The 21,907-nt window shown below is 24.9% G+C and overlaps 2 protein-coding genes across 4 annotated transcripts in view; one reads left to right on the top strand and one right to left on the bottom strand.

The window, feature by feature from the left end:
- The first annotated feature begins 1,960 nt into the window (after positions 1-1,960).
- Positions 1,961-2,530, top strand: LOC145833639 (kelch-like protein 38). The gene has a single exon (XM_082940785.1). The coding sequence runs from the start codon at positions 1,961-1,963 to the stop codon at positions 2,528-2,530; it is 570 nt and encodes a 189-aa protein (XP_082796911.1).
- Positions 2,531-6,390: 3,860 nt separating this feature from the next.
- LOC145833762 (uncharacterized) overlaps positions 6,391-21,907 on the bottom strand; it is a 42,174-nt gene continuing 26,657 nt past the window's right edge. The window contains exons 18-28 of one of the 3 annotated variants that reach the window (XM_082940938.1): positions 15,655-15,726; positions 14,301-14,429; positions 13,997-14,080; positions 13,569-13,731; positions 13,110-13,346; positions 11,614-11,760; positions 11,188-11,315; positions 10,790-10,940; positions 9,678-9,808; positions 8,602-8,742; positions 6,391-7,527 (exon numbers count right to left, since the gene is read on the bottom strand). In XM_082940938.1, the coding sequence (XP_082797064.1) occupies positions 7,164-7,527; positions 8,602-8,742; positions 9,678-9,808; positions 10,790-10,940; positions 11,188-11,315; positions 11,614-11,760; positions 13,110-13,346; positions 13,569-13,731; positions 13,997-14,080; positions 14,301-14,429; positions 15,655-15,726 (1,747 nt within the window). In that variant the 3' untranslated portion in view covers positions 6,391-7,163. Of the gene's footprint in view, positions 7,528-8,601; positions 8,743-9,677; positions 9,809-10,789; positions 10,941-11,187; positions 11,316-11,613; positions 11,761-13,109; positions 13,350-13,568; positions 13,732-13,996; positions 14,081-14,300; positions 14,430-15,654; positions 15,727-21,907 lie in introns of all 3 variants that reach the window. The other 2 variants (XM_082940936.1, XM_082940937.1) reach the window with 2 other exon arrangements.

The following is a 21,907-nucleotide window of genomic DNA, read 5'->3' as shown; positions in this document are numbered from 1 at the left end:
GATGATTAAAAAATTACAGTTAATCGGCAGCTAAAAGTTAATTATTAAATAAAATAAAACAAAGATAATCAGTGATCATACAGCAAATATTATGGTGAATTTAAACTAAAAACATAATCTAAAAACTAAGTAAAGTATTAAAAGTATAAAAAGGGTGTTTAGTTCAGTATTATTTCAAATATATAAATGGGTTTTTTAATACGAAATTTCGTTTTTTTAAATATATGTGTCTAAAACTCTTGGTTTAGTAAATTTTGTAAAACTTAAAAACAATGTTATGCTTATAAATATTCTTTTTAATAGACTAAGCAAAACGTATTATTTATAATCATATGTCTTAAATGTAAACTAATTAATGTCATTGCTCATTTTATAAATTATTCAGACTCACACCTTAGTTATAATGGTTATGAATTTAATATAGTTATAAAATTTTGAGTTTTAATAAAAACTGATAATTTTTATATCAAAGCGAAAATTCAATATAAGCTAATTAGAATACACTTATAAAATAATCTTTTTAATAGTGATATTATAAACAAGTCTTCTTTATCTTAAGAAAATCAACTTTGTAGATATGTTAGTTTTATACTATACTTAATTAGTTTTGACCAAAATGATAATTTATAAATAAATATGAATACTAAACTGTTATTTATTTAAGGGTTGAAAATTTTATTGACTTTGAGTTAACATCAAGTATTAAGCTACTATAACTTAAACACTCTTTATAGCAAAAGTATATTTTAGGAATTAAAACTTAGAGCAAAAACATTATAAATTAGATAAAGAAAAAATAAATTATAAATTATTCTTTATTTTTTTAAATAACTTTATTTTTTTACTTTGAACCAAAATTTTGTTTAGAATAATATTACGATAGGCTTAAATAATTTAGAAATTAAAAAATAAATTTTTTTAATTAAAGTAAAAAGAAATATAAGAAACAGCTGCAACACAGTAATAATCTTTTTAAGATATCATATTTAAAGCTTATAACTAATATGAGTTATTAAAATGTTGTACATAATTTGATAACTCAATTTTAAAATTACTGAATTTCTAACACAAAATGTAAATTGTTTTCAACCAAATTAGCTTAATGCTCTTTTTGTTTTATAAAAAAATGTTTTACTTACTAAAATTATTCATTTCTTCTAAATATTTTTTGTTATATTTAAAGTTAGAACAAGTATATTTATATAGATTAGTATAGCTGAAAAATTTTAAGTAAACTATAGCTACTATTAAGTCAAATGAAAAAATTACATTATATTTTCAATGAGCATTATTTGTTTAGTATATTTTCCTATTATTGTTTTTAAAGATAAGCTGTACTGTTTTTTAAAGTGTATGTATTTTCTGTTGAACTTAAATGAATAAAGAAAAGAAAATTTGTTTTTTAAAGATTTGTACAAAATAATTATAATAAATTTTAACATTACTTACTAACTGTTAGTTTTAACTTGCATTTTTATAAAATATTGCTATTTTTGCTGCTACATTATATAGTTTTGTTCTTAATGTAGCCATTTCAATTTTTGGTTTCTGTGTTTAGACTAAATTCTATTTGTTGCAAAATTCCTATTATGCATGAAAAAAGCTACTCAATTCCTTTTCAAGTGCCAAAAGTTCTGTATGAAAACAGATGTTGTAACCAAGACGGCTTCAGTATTTTGATTTGTGGAGGAATAGATAAAAACAGAAAAATAACAAACGAAGTTTTAGAATTAGAAATACCTAGTTTTAAAGTGAAAAAATTTCCTTTAATGGTAAAACCACATTTATCTATCTTTTTATCTACTATCAAATCTGATATACTTGCTATTGGTAAGGCTAAAGATTTAAAAGAATTTAAAGACGAACGATATCTATTTCTAGAAGTTTATTGTGGTAAAACTAAAACTTGGACTCATGAATATGTCAAAAATGATAAATATTATATTGTATTGGTTCATTCATGTGTAAGTTGTATTTAATTGGTGGAAGCGATAATACTCTGTGTAATAGTTACGACATCAATAGTTATACATGGAACAAAATAACTGATTTAAATGTAGCAAGAGGTTTTACGGCTCTTACAGTTTTTGACGGCAAAATAGTTGTCACTGGAGGATTTAACTATGAACAGGAATATTTAAAATCAGTAGAAGCATTTGACTATCACGAAAACAGATGGAAGTATTTACCTAATATGATTGAAAAAAGATGTAATCACGCTGCAGTTAGTATGGGTAATAAACTGTTTGTTATTGGTGGAGAGATGAATACTAATTGTGAACTATTTGACAATTGTTCGAGAAAGTTCACAAAAATTAATTCAGAAATTTCATCTGTTTTTCAGAGTTGGGAATTTGATGCATTTAATATTGGTAATAGTATTGTTGTGTTTCAAAGTTTTAGTGATAGTGAAATAGAAACAGCTGTTTACTTTTACGATGTTGAAAAAGAGATGTGGTATAATATTCAGTGTGATTTTACTAAAAACAAGTTTGGATTAGATTTTATTAAGTACAACTCCTTAAATTAAGAAAGTATAGGAACGCTTGTATAACAATTTCCAAGAAAGTTTGTAAATTATTTACTTTTTCAGAGTTTAATTTGAAATTGCATTTATTTTCAGGACTTTAATTAACTTTTGTTTAAAACCACTTGCTTATTTCTATGCTCGTTAAAATACTGTTTATGTTAGTAACTAAGTTCGCCTGTTTTAAATAATAAATACACATGATATAAAGGAAAAAATTGCTAGTAAAAATTAGCTTATATTTTAGTTTTCAAAAACTGTTATTGTATAACTAACAGTTTTGTAATATAATGATATTGTTGTTATCATTACGTTATTACTAAGAACTGTATTGTAAAATTGTTATATGATTTAGTTAATGTAATTTTCTTATCAATTTTTTTTCAGTTGTATTTAAATTATGATTATTTTATAAGCAAACCATAAATCAAAGGTAGTATGTAGCAAGTAGGAAATACTTAATAAAACACATAAAAACTTTAGAAAATGAACATTTACTAAATAATAAACTGACTAAAGATATATTAATACAACAGATAAATCATCAAGTAGGTCACATATTATATACTTAATAATCAGAATAAAAATTCAAAATTCATCATGAATAAGTAAAATTTATAATTAAATTTGACTTAAAAGCACTGCGTATGTTCTAATAATTGAAAACAGTTTTATAATTAAAATTCATAGTGGTTTTTAAAAAAATTTCCAAAACGTAGTTTTTAAAAACGTAAAAAACCTGTAATACGTTTAGCTTATATATGTTTTTTAGTATTTTAGCTAATTGTTGCTAACTAAAAATTTAAAACGGTTTTCATAAATATTATAACATAAGTGACTAGTAGTTATACAATAAGATATACGAGACTCACAGTTTCAAAAAAGGTAGATATATTTCGAGAACTTCTCATCAGTCAAGTACAAAGCTAACAACATATAATACTTTACAAACCTATAAAGTGACCAAGTAATCACTAATTTGATTTTAAGTAATGCTCATATTTCTTATCAACTTTATGTTTACTTGGTTACTGTATAAGTTCGTAAAATTGTATCTTCTTTTAATAAATGACAGTTAGTATTGTTTTTAAAATACAAATTAGTAAAATTTAAACATTTTTTTGTTTTTAATTTTATATTTTATGAATAATAACCATCATTCATAGAATTTTCATTTAATTTATTACTATAAAACTAAAAAATAAGTATTTCAATAAATAAATAAAAAAAGTTTTATCTTTATATGTGAATATGGTGTCGTCTGCAGTATTTATTTTAGTATAAATATGCCAATGTAGCTTTTTTTTCATCCAATTGAATTTTCATAAACGCAAAATATTTTGTAGAAACTTACGACAGTTTAGAAAGTTTGTAATGATTTTAAATTATTTTCAAATTGTAACATTAAATAAACGATCTATTTCGTTCGGATCTTTATTATTAAGTTCTATTAGCGTTGTGTATATTTTAAATGTTTTGATTAGATACTTAGACAATAAAAACGTTTTTTTAATGTCTAAACTATTTAAAATTTTAGCAGTTTCATTAGTTGTCTTTATAATAGATTTTAAAAGTCTCTAGCTAGATAATATTTAAGTGCTCGAACAAACGTGAGCGATTATAAATGATAATACGTTCAAAACAATCGTTTATTGGTACTACCGAGGTTTAACTGCTAAGCAGCTCTTCAGGTACAATAATAAAACGACAATACAAAGCACTTTATATATACATAGAGATAGGAAGGTTATTAGGATTGATTATATATACTTAAGTTATTAAAAGGAATGATAAGTGTTAAGAGTTTTTAGACAAAAATTTAACTGAAATAGAAGATAGGAAGGTTATTAGGATTGATTATATATACTATTATAACTTTTATATATATACTTATAATTATTGAAAAGTATTGATAAGTGTTAAGAGTTTTAGGACGAAAATTTAACTAAATTACAACTTAATCGAGAATATACGAGAATTTTTTTTATGAATGAAGTGAGCAATTTAAACTAAAATGATGATTTAAAAAGCAAAAACTACAAATAAATAAAATAAACCTAATTTAAATTAAAATAGCACGATCTGAAGTGGGGGCACAATGCAGTGAGCACTGTTCGCTGGTTCAATGATCTTTCTCTGCGATGGCGATTCTTTTTAAGTTGCAAATAGTACATGCTTCTGGTTATATGGGTTTGCATGTGGTTTAGTTGTCTATTTTTTTGAACTTAGTGTATTCAAAAGTTTTAGTTTCGTCCAACACTAAAACTCAATACATCTATAGTATTTCTGATATTAGCATTCAAAAATAAAATTATGTTAAAATAAGTATTAAGTTTTATATACCATTTGCAACTTAAAATTAACAGATTACTCAGTTTATATTGATATTTAGCAAAATTATTAACAATTTATTGATAAACATACCTTTACTTTAGTTTTACTTGTTAAATCTCTAAATTTAGTATATAATAAAATTAATCCATACGCCATATTTTAAAATTATTTTTTAACTTTTTACTAACAAAAAAAAAATCACAGCTTATTTAACATTTGAAAATAGAACTAGTATAGTTTTGAAAAACTTTGTGAAATAAAATATAAAACAAAAAATAAGTAATTTGTCAATTTTCAGTTGCAAATGGTATGTAAATACGTTTAAAAACCTTCCTATAAGCTTTATATAATTTCCTACAATACCATATGCTAATTTTAAAGCTAGTATTTGTGGGTGACGTCATTGACATACTTACAATTTTTTTTTACTTTTACATCGAACTTATCGTAATTAATATTTTTAAGTTTGTAGCAATAAAGAGCTATTTTTATTTCTTATTAAAATAATTACATTGGATAAAATACCATTGGATTCAACAAATGTATTTCAAACGCTACTGTAAATGATGTTCACTTAATTTATGTTAAAAAGGTCGATTTTCTCCATGGTTGTTTATTTATTTTAAGTTTATAATACTCTTTTAAGTTTAATTCTATTTGAATAAGATTTATTTAAGCACTGACGAGGTCTTTGACCGAAACTTAGTTTGTAAAATAAATCCTTGAAAGAATAAGTTCATTATAACTGCTCCAGTAGTTAGGTCTCTCTTTTGTTTTCTTAAAACCAAAACGTATAATATTCTTTTAAGTTTTTAATTTATTCAATACCTTTATTTAATATCTTTACAACATTTAAAAGTATATATAGGAACACCTTTTACCCAATTTTTTGTTACTAATAGTTAAATTGAGTTTTTTTAAATAAAAAATGTTAATGATAAAATAACTAATACAATTATAATATTTAAATGATATAAACATTTGAATTTAGAACTAATTTATAACTGAATTTATTTTACAAAAATAGATTACTCTATTAAACTAATACAAAAAAGAGTTGTTTTCATATATTGTTTAACACATTTAGAAAATTAAACTTACTAGAAGTATTTATTAGATAAAAAGCTATATCTAAAAAAGAAAGTATTACATACTATATTAGTGTAACTGACTCTTTTTGTAGTTAATACAAAAATTACATCAATTATTATTATAATACTTTGAAAACGAAACGGTACATTAATATTAAAAATATTTTTTGTAGCAACAACTATTTCTATTAAACTTAAACACAACTTTTTATGAATTAAGATTTTATTTTTCCGCCCATTTAACAAAGACACTGACATTAAAGTTCACAAACAAAAAAATTAGTTCACAAAAATTTGTTGGTAGCTTTTAGCTATTCTTTAAAAAAAGTGAAGAAAAGTTTAAACTTAGTTTTAAGTCGGAAAAACTTTAAAAAAAGGCATATAAAACAAACAGTTTTTGTTATATTAACAATACTTAATTTGGTACAAAATAACAAAAATACACATAATACAAACTTAGAATACTTTTGAAACAAGTTATTAAATATATGTAGATAATTGTATGTAATGTTTTTATTTTGTAACCAAAGTTTTATTTCAATGAAAAATACTTTTTATAAAATAAGTAAAACTTTAACAGAAACATAGTAGATTTTTTCCATTAAAACAAACCAATGTGCAGAACAGCTTTAGTACGAAACCAAATGTTTATTTTATATAAAAATTTAAAAATAAATATTTTGGCATTTGGTGAGTTCTAATAAACAGGGGCAATGAAATATAATCATGCACATTTGATTTTTTATAAAGTTAAAATCAGTTTAAATGTAAGAACTATCATTTTACTATAATTTAATTTTTTAAGTAAAACAATTGTTTTTAGATAACACTGTATAAATTGTTTAAGATTAAAAAAGATAAAAAGTTTAATTTATAAAGCTTACAGTATCGTACATAAAAAGCGATGACATGACTTTTTAGCTTTAGCATTCTATTCATGTATCGCCTATTTTCTTATATATTATTTCGTATGTTAAACCAAAAACTGAATAAAAATTAAAAGTTAGAAGCATAAAAGTATTTCAAAACCAAATTTATTCTAACTTATGGACATCATATTAAACTGAACTGTAAACTTTAAGTATTACCAAAAGCAAAATACTAACAAATACCATAAACTTTAATATTCCGTCAACGATTTATTTAAATAAATTAAATTATTTAATTAAATAAATAATATTTAACTAAATAATTACTTCTATCAACAACAATCACCTAGCCTTGCCCGACAGAACATTACCATAACCGAACCAGCTGTTATTATTGACATTACTGTTATATATTTTATTATTATTCAGTTCATTGTTGTTGTTGTTGAAAACAACAGAATTCTTGTTCTTGGTAACTTTCCTTTTTGAAATTTTTCGCGGCAAATTTTCGTTGTTCAGGGAGTTACCCATTTTGGCGCCGTTTTTTTGGCGCGACTTCTTCGCCTTCCTGGGTTCGGGGGTTTTTTCCTCCTCGACGGCGGAGGGGAGGTCGGGGAGAGAATTGTTGTATGACGTCACAATAGCTTGGGGATCGGAGTCGGAGTTGTCCGAGTATCTGTGGAGGTTCCGGCGGGGTTTTGCGCAACTGTGTGAAAGTTTTATTACCATTATCTGCTGGTAAAGAAAGTTAACATTCACGTTATTATCAGTTAAATATTAAAAAGTTTATTAAAAAAGTATTAGTTACGAAATTATTAAAGTTATTAGTCATTATCGAATAGCACTCTGAAAATAATTAACCACTTGTATAGTATGTCTGTAAGTTCTTAAAGTGTAAAACTCATTCTTAGTATTGTGAAACTATGTGATTTGCTGGATGCATATTGCAGGCAAAGTTGAAAATAAAGTAAAAGTATCTATATAATAATTATGTTAGTATATCATCTGTTATCACTTAAATACCAATCCAAAAAAATATTAAGAGAGTGATAAAAAGTTTTTTATTTCTGTTGGTTTAGTTACATTTATTTGATAAAAAAATAATAATTTTTAGTAAGATTGTGTTAAATACAAAAAACGTTTTAATCATAAAGTTTTTAATTTTCTTATGTGTATTTTAAACAAACATAACACAAAATAAAACTTTAATTGTGATAATTTAAATGTAGTTATAAATTAAGTTTTCAGGAAACAAAAAACATAGTGTAACAAATAAAACAATACTCAAATTTAAACTTATAAAGAAAACAAAAAAGTTTTTAATTTAAATGTTATCTTTTTGAAATTAAAATACTGTGTTAATTACAAAATACCAATCGGCGAATTATTGGATTCATAACTAGTTCTATTTTCCATCCTGAATTGTAAAGTTCATAATAAAGTAAATAACTTATTTAGTAAGTAGCATTTAATTAAGGTTTAATGAATATATTTGAACTTAAATCGCTGTAAAATCAAACCAAGCAAATTTATAACTTTAAAACAATAAATTAATGAAATTTTATAGTAACAATTAATACTAACACATTCTAAGTATATATTGTATAATATTGAAACTTATTAACTTTTGTGCACTTTTATTTCTGTTTAATGTTTTGTTTAAACAACAACTTATTTATACTAAGTAAACTTCATGTATAACATATAAGTTCTTAAACTCTAAAATTAAATTAAATACGAACACATTACTAAAAATAACTGAAACATATGTCAAACTAACCCAGACAATTTATCAGCATTAGACTTAGATCTATACAATCTGAAATCCTGAATATTCCTGATATTTTTGGTGGCATCCGTCAACAGATATTCCTGAATTTCGTTGATTTTTTCTTCCAACCTCCTGCGTTCTCGTTGTGATCTTTTACAAAATTGAAAAGTTAAGTAAATAAAAGTTGTTGGAAATCAAACAAAAAATATGTATAAAAAATATTTAAAAGTTTAGCAAACATTCAAGCTGTGAAAAACATATTTAATTAAAAAGTCGTTATTTAAGTTTTAAAGCAAAAAAGAAAAGTATATATAAATAACTTTATAACTGTTATTTACCAACATCAAATTAATTCCTGTTGTGGTTTCTGAAAAACCGTCGTAAAAAGACCATTTAAGGGCATAGGGGGGTAAAAACCCTTTTTTGGTTTTTAATCTTTTTCATATAGTTTTTACTAAGCTACAAGATGCTTTTTACAGATTTAAAAATTTCAGAATATTTTTTGAGATATAGCTGGTCAAAGTCGGAGGCAACAATAGGTTCCTTATGGGAGGCGCAAACTAAAACGGCAAATAACTAGAAATCACTAAAAATCTATCTCCTACTACGTTTTTTGAGATAACTACCTCAAATTTTCAGGAAATGTTCCTTGCAGTATTTAGAAAATTTCCTGAAAGTTTGAGGTAGTTATCTCAAAAAACATAGGAGGATTTAGATTTTTAGTAAAATAGTCTATTTTTGCCGTTTTAGTTTGCGCCTCCCATAAGGAACCTATTGTTGGCTCCGACTTTGACCGGCTATATCTCAAAAATTATTTTGAACTTTTTAAATCTGTAAAAAGCATCTTGTAGCTTAGTAAAAACTATATAAAACTAGATCAAAAACCAAAAAAGGGTGTTTACCCCCCCTATGCCCTTAATTAAACCTTATATCATAAACATAAACTGACTTTCAATGTAAAAAAGTTTAAAAATACTTATAAAGTCTTAAAACCACATTTATCCCTTGCACATTAATTAATAATTGAAACAAGTTATACTACATTAAATAAATGTAATATATTACACTTAACATTGAAAAATTACCTTTTATGTTTAGTTGAATTGTAACAGTATGCAAGAAGCGAAATGAAAACAAATTCAAATACTAATAACATTAAATGTCTTGATACTGTTATTGAATGTGTCTTTTCTATCAATTCTCGCATTACTGCGTTCTGTTAAAATTTAATTGAAATTAGCATGAATATATAAATTTCGTGTAAATGTTAAACTTATTTACAAAATATACCATAAAGATGATATAACTTTTTAGATAAGTTATTTTTTTGTAATATAGCATTATGTTTGAAATATTAATTATTTATTTCTGTTATTACAAATATATTTATAAATACTAGAATATGAAAAATAATTTATAATGTTATTATTAAGCATTAATTATCTATATTGTTAATGTAAAATATTAAGCATTGAGTTTACATTTAAAACTTCTAGTTAATAGAGCTACTTCATAATAAAACAAATATGGCTGTCGACTTTAATATAAAAAATACATCCGGTGCTTTATTTATTTATTTTTTCAACTGTTTGTTTGTAATAGCTTTCAATTTGAAAATGATTTTTTTATTTCTACTGATTAGCTCATTAAGAAAATTTTGTAAAATAAATATATTCTTAAAAATATAAAAATGTACACGAACTTAATTAAGTAAAAAAGGAAGTTTATTTTGTAAACAATCTATGCATCGCGGATATAACAATAAATTAAAATTTTTCAAGTTTATTCAAGTTTAATATCAAAAATTTTAGTCTAGTTATATCAAAGCTTTGTTATTTTGTTTATTGTTTGATATTTTATAAATAAAATACTTTTATATAAAGACCACATAGCTTTCTGCATTCAAAACAGTAGTTGAATAAGAAAAGTATACATCGTTTTACAAATTTATACTGAGAACTAAAAACAAGAGTGACTTAAGAAAATTCTCATTTCAGCCTTATTTAATGAATTTTTACAACTTTTACCCATGCAGTTTTTTAATTTAGAAACTGCCTTGTTTACAAAAATACTAAATTTTTTGTATTTTACCTTAGCTTTAAAAAATGCTTATGTCATAGTGCAATTAGTTTCTATCGCACATGTTAATAAGTTTTATATGCATAGTGTTTCATATTAATTTTATCCATTTGCTTACCTCAGCTTTCAACGCTTGTACTTGTGATTGAACAAGTTCTATCAGTTGCTGCTGTTTTATTTCGTTTTCTTCAACTTTTTTAGCTCCAAGTTGCAGTTTAGTTGTCGTTCTATTGAATGCTTTGGCCATCTCACCCGTCTGACGTATGTACCTTAAAAAGTATATGTTAAATTTTATATAATTTACAGTTGGCCAAAAAGGAATATTTTTGACACGGAACTTAAATATATACAGTAATGTAGTTGAATATTTTTACTTAATACCTATTAGATAATAAATGTTGCTCTGTTTATGCTTGTTGTGTATAAATGCTTGTTGTGTATAAAATTTAGAGTACTTTAAACCAAATTGAAAACAACAATTTATCTAATTCATAAGTATTTTTTTTAAACAGTTACCTCTGACTGAGATCTTCAAGATAGGCGCTATTCAGTTCCTGATTTTTTTCAACTTGTCTGATTCGGTTACTCAACCTCATCAAAACTGATTCTTTTTGATTTCCGCCAGGATTTATCACTACTTGTTCCTGTAAAAATTATTCAGTTTATTTTGTTGTTCTTATCAAAACATTATCATTAGTTTTATGGACAGTATTAGTTCAATAAAAATTACAGATATTAATTAAGAGTGAAAATACAATAAATTTAGTGAATACAAAGTACACATATTTTAATATCATTTGTTTAACAACATGTTGTTTTTTGAACACAAAATAAAATTCTTTAAATTGTCGACATTTTTTGACAGTTAAGTAAACAGTTTGATATATGCTAAAAATTAGCATTTCAAAAAATCAGTGATAAATATAAAATGTAAGATTTTACCTCTGTAAGTTTGGTATTTGGTTTTGCTTCTTTTTTATCAACTTTTTCAGGTTTCTTAGCTTGTTCAGGCTTTTTAACATTTAAATTTGATTCTTCTTTTTTTACTGGTTTCTTCACTGTTGTTTCTTGTTTTTGTTCTGATGACTTCTACAATTTGAAAATAAAAATAATTCAATAGGACAAAAAACGAAAATGTGAAGCAATGAAATCAAATTTAAAAATTTTAAAGTACCAAAACTTTTAAAGTTAATTAATTTATTTTGTATTATAAGTAGTTAAGGTAATGTTTTAAATATAGTATCATTTAATTTTTGTGGTTTACCAAAAAATTACTTTAAGCATGATGTGTATTAAAAACCGCAAACACGCTTCGCTTGTACATGGAAAGTTAAAAGTTGAAAAACATCTATTTCTTTCGATTCAAAGGTCGAATAAATTAACTTTAGCGTATTTAATGGTAAGGTTTCTTATAGCTTTACAAAAAATACCTCAAAGTTTCTATAACATTTTCAGACCACATAAGTGAAAAAATCTCCGAAATTTAGTCTTTTTGTATTTTTAGCTTGAAAAAATTGCTAACTGTGATCTGGTAATTTATTTCGAAACAAACTTATAGTCTTAAAGATAATCTTTTAATATCCTAATTAACCACATTTTATTATTAATTAAGCTCCATTATCGATTAAAAAGTAACGTTTGTCCTTTTAATTTATCCTTGTTTTAGTTTACAAGTTTAGTTTTTTTTATTTGTTTAAAGATTAAATGTGTCTAACCTTTACGTGTATATATTTACAAATAGACAAACATTTAATAAAAAAATACCTAAAAAGCTAAGGTTATATTTCTTAAGACGTTTAAACACTAAAACACTATAAAAAAAACTTTATCTTTTATTTAAATATTTATAACTTAATTTAATTTTTTGTAGTAATAAAAACATTAAAAATTACATCCGTTAACTCAAATAGCTTTTTTCAAGTGGTCATTTAAAACATAAGTGCATTGATTGAAAATAAAATACGTATCTAAAAACAGTGGTATGGAAACATTTATTTTTTTGATTTCAATGATCAAAGTATTAAAAATGCTTTGTTTTTTATTAAAATTAAACATGGCTACTGATATTTTCAAACTAACCTATAATATTTCTCTACATAAACTTCTCAAACTAATTTAGTTTAGTGTATGTATTAATTAACTAAAATTTATAGTATACAATTAAATCGTATTTTAGCAAACAAAACGTTTTAAAAAATATAGATTTTTCGTAAAAATTAGCTAATTAATTATAATTTTTTTTATTTGAAACCAATGGACACAAAGACTCTTCTTATGTGATAAATGTATATTTTTTTAAACACATAGTTGTTATTAATACATTATATGGTAAGTAACATTATACATAAACTTCAACTATTACTGGAAACAATTTTCAATAAAGTAAAATCAATATATATCCTTACAAGTAATTATTATTAAAAACTCAAAACACAAACCTCTTTAGCGACTTCTTTTTTTTTACCTTCTTGTTTCTTGTCATCTTTCTTAACAACGTTTTCACCCAGGTCAATAGGTTTTAGTTTCTCACCATCAGGCTGTTTGACCTTTCCACCAGTGAGACCTTCCTCAGTGATCAGTGAGGGTCCGCTTTCCGCCATTTTGATTGGTTCTGACGGTTTTTCCGGGTTGTCTTTTGGGGAGTTTTCTTTTCGTGTTTCTTGTTTTTCTTCCTTCTGCTATAAAAAATAAAAGTTGAAGGATTCGTTTCAGAGTATTTTACCAACAAGTTGTTAATGATAGTTCGACTATTTCTCTCATAAGCAGAATGATAGGAATGATCTCAATCTCAAATTAATTATTAGAACAAGCAAAAAAAAAGTTTAGTTTAAATCTGATTTAGGAATGGCATACAGTTATTATAGTTTATAATAAATTATAAACAAAGTTAAGCCTACGTCTTTCACAGATGAATTTTTAGAACTGACAGTCTCTTCAACCTCTGCAGTTGTATTTAACTTTATGACGTCATTATAGTTAACGGAAGTTTTCTCATGAAAATTTTCACCGCAAGAAGTCGAGTTGTTGTGTGGAGAAATCACGCATCTTTTGATGGAAGCTCTAAAGATATATTAAAAGTAGTTCATTATCAAACAAAAAATTTTTGTACTGATTTTAAATCTAAAATATTTGTGTTTTAGTTATTAAAAAGATATAATGTGTTTCACAAACTTTGACTAGTTTTAAATGTACGTTCTTTCGAGCAACCAAAGTTTAATAAAGGTTTGTTATAAGTGTCATATAAGACTTTTTATTAAAACCTAGTTGAAGCTTAAATTTATTAACTTGTGAGCAAATTGTTTTATAATTCATAATCAACACAAACCTGTAAATATACTCCAGAAACCAGCAAATTTGTGTGCTTAACAGACTTGTGGGTCCACCCATATTGTATTGGTTGCCAAGAAATCTGAGTTTATAACACAAAAGTTACTTTTAAGTAGCACCTATTTTGTTTAATCAAATAATGAAAAAAAGCGCTTGATTTAATGTTAACAATTCTCACCAAACTTAAAAAAAACTTCTAAAAATTTTTATTTTTTACTTGTAAAAAAAGGGTCAAGCTTGAGTAGAAACCTCAGTAGATGCAAAATAAATATATTAAAACAAATTATATCAATTCAAGAAACCTCAACGGATGCAAGGGACTAGTAGTTGGTGGTATCAGAACCAATCTACTCGTTTGTGTGTCTTCAGTACCAGTTGATATGACTGTAACTATTGGAAGCTCGTCAATAGTGGTTTGATTTGTTGGGAGACTGTAAAAATTAATTTAATGTTTTATAATGATATCACTGTAACTATTGGAAGCTCGTCAATAGTGGTTTGATTGCTCGGAATACTGTTAAAAATTTGCTTAATATATATCTAATATTTTATAAGGTTGATATTACTGTTTCTATCGGTAGTTCATCAATTGTAGTTTGGTTTGTTAGTAGACTGTAAAATTTGTTTAATATTTATTTACAGTTTTATAATGTTGGTACGAAACTATATTATACTATTGAATAGTAGTTCGTCAGTTATAGTTTGATTTGTTGGTAAACCGTTGTTAATAATAGTGAGTTAAAATTGTTGTTTAATATTTTTCAAGGTTGAATGACTGTAACTATTTAAAGTTTGTCAGTTGTTGGTTGGAATACTTGGCAAATTTGTTCTTTTCTTGATATTTTGATTGGTAGGAGACTGTGTTGTTTTAACAGATATTATATATATATTACTGTTGTATTATATAAACTGTAATCAATACTAGTACTATTTGCACTATAGTTTTCTGTATAACAGGTGTTTTGTTTTCTTAGAACTAAAATTAAGAGGTGGCATAAACAAAGTTTTATTTTTAATTTACCAATACAAACATGTCATTTTAAAATAATTAAATTGCTCCTTTTTTATGTAAAATTTACGTTGTAATTTGAAAAATACCTTTTAAACTTTAATCAAAACTGTAGAGGAAAGTTATTTTTTTAAAGGAAATAAATGTGAATAGCTTAAAATATGAAACTATTGAACTTTTTTTTGAAAACTACATTATTAACTTAAAACAGTAAAAAAAAACCTTTTTGTTTTGTTGAAATTAATATTAAGCTTAAATCAACAATAAATATCTTTTTTTCACGTTAAGGTGAACAATTTACAATTATACTATTATGGACTTAAATTACTATGAAATAAAACAAAATATTTTACTTTTTTTTTGCTTAAAATCAATAGGAACTTAAGAGCTCAGATGAAAGAATTAAGTGCATTAATAATTTAATGACCTCCTTACGTAAGAGGTTTTAAAGTATGCAAGCTTCTATAAGCATTTAAAATTAGTTTAAATTTTTAATAAACCTTTTTATTCCTTAAGTAAGTTCTGTAAACAAAATATTAATAAAACAAAATCTCATAAATTTATGTTTAAAATTTAAAACTTTTAGGTATTTATAAAAACTTATAAGAAAAATTTTCAAATTTAACTTTATTGAATTAATAACTAACTGTTCTACAGTTGCATTTTCGTCCAAATTTCCTTCATCTAACTCAGTTGTGTTAACTTGTGTTTCATTCAAACTGTAAAAATAAGTTCATAATAGTTTATATTTATCATTGAAAAATATATTTAAGTTTTCTTAACATATATTTAACTACAACATCAAAAGTTTTCAAACTTCAAGCATTGGTTGTAAAACATTTGAAAAAACAAAGTTTACATTTTCTATCATTGTATATTTATAAACTAGTTTTATACTATATAGATTACTGAAAATATTTATTGAAGATTCAGACAGTCACTAAGTTTCACCACTGAACGGATTATCAAACTGCGATACAGGTTACTATCTTAGATGTGAATATTTAAAATACGTAATTATCAAAACAATCAAATGTTTAAAACATTTGTCTAGATCAGGGTTTCCCAAAGTGGGCGATATCGCCCCCCTGGGGGCGATTTTAGTAATTTGGGGGGCGATAATTAGTAAGGGGGCGAAAGGGTGGGCGATATCTTATAAGGGGGCGAAAAGGGGGCGATTTTAAAATTTTGAGTTGTCATAAAATTTTTACTTTTTATCTTGCTCTTTTTTTAATTTTCGCTTGCTATCAAATATTTGACCCTGAGGTAAAACTTAAACAAAAAAGTTTATTGTGTTTACGTAAAATATAGAAAAAAAATCAAGTACTTATGACTCATACTTTTAAGTTAATTACATATTTTCAATTATATATTTTCTTATTTAACAATTACGTAGATTATAGACGATCGGAATTCCTCTCACTAGTTTTTAACGTTACATATATGTTATTTAGGATCATAAATGGTTTGTAAAAATCTATGTATTCTATATTAACTAGTGATGTACCGTACCCACAATTTCGGGTCCGGCCGGACCCGGATCCGGACTTTTTTTTTTAAATTAGAATCCGGCCGGATCCGGATATCAGACAAAAATGGCAATATCCGGCCGGACCCGGATAGTGAGTCCAATACATCACTAGTATAAACTAGCCTGAGTCAGAATGAGATTTTTAAAAACTGAAAAAAAAAATTAATCTAATAATAATTAAAACAGCTAGCCACAAGGTTTACAAATTTAGGTGTTATTTACAATTAAAAATCTTAAATCAAGTTCTTGAACAAAATACACTAGAAAACTACAAACTATTGAAAACTGGATCAGCTCAAACTCATTCAAAATCTAAAAGAAAATTAGCCTGAGTTTTTATAAAAAACTAAACTAGCCTGAGGCAGTCCAAGATTTCTAAAATTCCCAAAAATTTTCAAACTAGCAGGGTTGCCACTGTTTAAGTCAATAAAACTAGCTAGAGTGAATATAAACAAGCCTGAGTCAGAATGAGGTTTATAAAAACTGAAAAAATTACTTTAATCTAATAATCAGTAGAACAGCTAGCAAGGGTTGACAATTTGGTAGTAAAGTTGTGTACTGATTGTGGTACACTTAACCTATTAGTACTACCCATCATAGTTAAATCCTACCTTATTTAATTAATATCTAACAAATACTAAATTCTAACTGAGACTACTTTCTATAATCAGACACGACAGTTTTGAGTGATGAATCTTTTATATAAAACACAACAAGAAATACTAGCATATACAAAGTTATTAATTACTTTGGTAACACTTTAAAAACTGGAAGCTATTTAAATCTATATCAAAAGACTTAAAACAATAAACTAAAAATTAAATAAAACTTTTAGTAAACAAGAAACTGTTAAATTTTTAATAAACTATTAAACTATAAACCTGGCTTAAATATTTAAACAATTAAACACCAGTTGAAATATTCACTTTTAAAACAAAACACTACTTACAATAAACATTCACAAAAAAGTTCAAGATATTTTGTTGCTTCAAGCTGCACACCAAATTAACTAACTGCTTACATATAAACTGCCTGTCATGTTCTGAAGTTTTGTTGCATCAGTATTTAGTCTGAAACATTTTGTCATATGATTCTCATCGGCTCTTACATTCAACAGTATTAACTCTAAATATTCTCTGAGCTCAACTTTAAACAATAAATAATGCAAGTATTTATTCCAAAGTTTTCAATTTTACAACATATGTAATGAGTTGCATTTCTGAAATGTTTATTTCATAGTTTAAATGTAAACAAATGTAAATTAGTCACATGTACAAAATGAGCCAATCACGATAGATGTTTAATTTTAGCTGACGAAAATGACTCTTATTAATTTACACCGGGTTTGTTTTTGGAAAAATACTTTTCAGTATGCTCTTTTTTACTAACTAGATCCGGATCCGGCCGGACCCGGATCCGGACTTTTTTTTCATATTAGAATCCAGCCGGAACCGGACTTTTTTTTCAAAATAAAATCCGGCCGGAACCGGATCCGGTTTTTTTTTTCAAATTAGAATCCGGCCGGATCCGGATATCAGACAAAAATGGCAATATCCGGTCGGACCCGGATAGTGAGTCCGGTACATCACTAATATTAACTATCACCTCATGATATTTCCAATAGTTTTTTGAAAAGTCATTAAGTTAGACTAAAAAATAAAACTATACAGGGTTGCCAATTTACCTAGAAAAACCTGGAACTTGACAATTTAGGAAAAAAAATCTAAAAATCTGAAATTTTTAACAACTTCAACATATTAAGTAGTAAAATTTAGATTTGACATAAAAAGCTATCATATAGATAAAAATATGGATCCCTTTGTGGCAGATCTTTTTAAAGTAAATGACTCACAGGAATTCTTTTCAGACTTACAAACTGACCTTGAACTTAAAGTAATTTTTTCCAAAGAACAATATGAAAGCTTTTGGACTCAACAAAAACTAAGGCAAAAGTATCCAATCATTTGAGAGGAATTTAGATTGTTCTGTATAGTTTTTCCTTCTAGCTATGTTGTTGAGAAAGCTTTCAGTTTAGTTATCAACATATTGAGCAAAATATCTAATCTAGATATTTGTAAAGGAGGTGACTTGAGGCTTTATTTGACTGATTTAGAATCAGATTAGAAAAACTTGCAAGCATTCATGAACCTCATCCTTCGCATTATATTAGAATTCAGTAGCAGACATTATTTTATGAAAGTGTTTTTATTTAATTGATCTTTTAAAATACTTCTAATTTTACCTGGTTTGTATTGTATTTAAGTAGTCTTTTTATATTAAAAATCCTTTTAAGTTAATTATTTTATAACAGGTTTGCAAACGCCTAATAAATATTAATTACGGTAGACTTCCTCTTGAGTTCGCACTTTTTACCCCAAAAAAAAGTGCAAAATTATATTTTCTTAAATTTAACTTAAATAAAGTCTATTACTAACTAAATATTAATAAAACGAAAAATACACAACATTTGATAGCTTATATAAATCTTTTTTTATTATGAATGTTTGTTTTATGTTTTAGTTGAGTTCATGTTTATTGATGACGTTATTTTAATAACATATTTAAATTTATAATTTTGTAAAAAAGATTGTAATAATTTTCGAGTTTAAACTTTTTGATTTTGTTCAAAGTGCGATCTGAAGAGGAAGTATACTGTATTTATAAAATGGTTTATGTTTTAAATATGTTAATAGCTTTATTTTGACCTGGTTAATTTTTAGTTTATAGTTGTCGATTTACATTACACTAAAAGTTTTTATAGCATAGTGGTTAAAGTATTTGTTTGAAAGAAATTTAATTGACATATTTTTTTTTATTACTTGTTTAATTTGTATAAATAAAAAAAACTTGACAAACATTAAAGTTTTCATTTCAAAATTTATTTTTTGGTTTTAAAAGAGTATAGATTTGATGTCTCTATTTAAAATGACTTCAAATTTTTTCATTTAAAAGAAAATTAAACTTAAATTTATTTTTTAACTTGATTTTTAATTGTTAGAAAATCTATATATTAAATAATTTTAAACTATTTATCAACTCTTTTTTGTTTTATCTTATTTTTTTAATATATTAGCAAATATAATATGTTGTTTATTTCGTTAGTTCAACACTAGCTTTTAGTTTTTCACTATTTTCTTTTGGTAAATTATTATAGGCTAATAACTAGAAGAAAAATAAAATTAAACAGTATTAAATAAGCCATCAAAAAGACTGCTACAGTTACAAAACAAAGTTTTAACGCTATTAAAATAATTTTTTATTGATTTTTTTCTGTTTACAGAATTTACTGTAAAACGTTTGATTTTTTTGAGTTTAAATTAAGAAAAAAAATGTTAAAATTAAAGTTTAGTTTCCTAAAGGTTATTCCAATTCAAATACTATTTAATGGTATTCTACTACAAAACATATAGTTTAAAAAGCTTAAAATAAAATTTATAATTTTATAAGTAACTTGCTTATAATGTATCTAAGCATTGAAATTAATAATTTTACTGCATTAACAGAAGCTATTGATAAAACAACTTTTTTTGAGATAACAAACCAGTCGGTCAAACTTCCTAAAACTGGCTCAGCAATGGTGTTTTAATATTTTTTTTATTATGTGTAAAATATTCTGTTTATTCTTTTATAGTTTTTTAATCTCTTTTATTTAATTTTAGAATACGCCTATTTGTAAAATAATTTAAGTATTTTGTGCGACTTGAATAAGTTACTTAGTATTCACTTCTAAATGTCCGAAATTCGTTAAATGAGAGATAGTTATAATGTCAGGTTTTAGTTAAGATTACAGATGGGTAACGTACGGTCCAGATCCAATCAAATTTAGACCTTCTAAGTAACTAAAAAACTACTTGTGAAAAATATACAAAATTTAGTTTTTTGATGCTTATGATTTTGAAATACACTTTCAATTTGGTTTTCAGTTACTTTAGTATTTCTTAGATCACAATAATAGTAAATCATTTTATTACAATTATGCTCGAGTTTTTTACTTTTATATAAGTTATTTTATTAAATTATGCAGCCCGCAACTACATTTTTTTAACGAATTGAAAGAAGACAAGATTTTTAGTAAATATAAATTGCTGACTACGAAAGTTTCCCACAACTACCCTAAAAGTTTCATTAGTTTTAAAACAATTCATATTTAATCATGATTGATTACTGATTACACAAGGCTTTTTAATATTTAAGTATTTTAATACACTTTACTGGGCTTATAAGAAAACAACAGTAACTTTTTCTTAAGCCCTGTAAACTACTTTAGACACAACTCAAAAGTTCGTGCTCAAGAAATACCAGACTAAATTACATTTCGAACACAAATTTTTTGGCTCAAAAATTTTTACACAAGAAAAAAACTACTTTTTAAAATTGTGGGGGGCGATTATTTTTCGAATTTCTGAAAAGGGGGCGATTTAGTAAATAAGTTTGGGAAACCCTGGTCTAGATAATGTTTTTTTTAATGTTTGTCATGCATTATTTTAAGATAAAGCTTAGATTTTTTACAAATCTAGTTCAACCGACAAAGAGTTAAAATATTTACAATATAATTCTAAAAAGGCAATCATTGTGCCTGACAAATATTGATAACTGTGATCAATTGTTGTATTACATGTAGTCACACCAATTTCTAAACAAATATCTGATGTGAAGATTAGTGGGTGACGTCATTCTAATAATTAAAATTGAATAAAATTTACTTTTTTAAAACCCATGAGTCGCATCTATGAATTATTCGTTTTATAAGAACCATTAAAATTTTAAAAGATTTTTCATGAAAGAAAATTCATTGCGTTTAAAATCTTTGTTAACCACAAAAGATTTGAAGCGATAATAAGTATGAATATAAACACAAATACATAATATGAAGTAAAATGAGCTTACAGTTTAACTATTCTACAAATTTTTACAAGGTGTAAATTAATCAAATCTTTAATTTTGGTATATTTCTTTATGACTGATCAAATAGTTTGTTTATTTATTACTTTTAAAGTGTCAATTTATTTGGATTTTGCACTCAGTGTCTTTTATACATTGTTTAAAAGTAGTTTATAACAATTATAAGACATATTTTACTATTAAAGCTATATTTTATAATAAAATAATTTAATAAGTATACTATTCTCAATAATTAAATTTGTAGTACAACTTTTTATATTTGTACAAAAAGTATTGAGTATTTCTAAGCACAATTACACAGATAGGCAAAAAGTATTGATACAAAATTTATTGCTTGTAAAATTTAAATATTTTATTAACTATGATTAAAAAATTAAGACGAGTTTTAAAACTAGTAGTGATTCTGATCTTGGTTAAATAATTACTATTTTGAATATATTCGACTTAAAGGCTTGTTTCTGCCTCAC

Source organism: Thalia democratica, chromosome 4 (genome assembly GCF_965202585.1).
Source record: "Thalia democratica chromosome 4, ktThaDemo2.hap1.1, whole genome shotgun sequence".
In the NCBI taxonomy this organism is placed as follows: Eukaryota; Metazoa; Chordata; class Thaliacea; order Salpida; family Salpidae; genus Thalia; species Thalia democratica.
The sequence above is the reverse complement of the archived record's forward strand: the minus strand, read 5'-3'. Positions and strand labels throughout refer to the sequence as shown.

Bases quoted from the DNA above. Each gene is read 5' to 3' on its own strand.
- LOC145833639 (XM_082940785.1), top strand. From the start codon at position 1,961: ATGTGTAAGTTGTATTTAATTGGTGGAAGCGATAATACTCTGTGTAAT.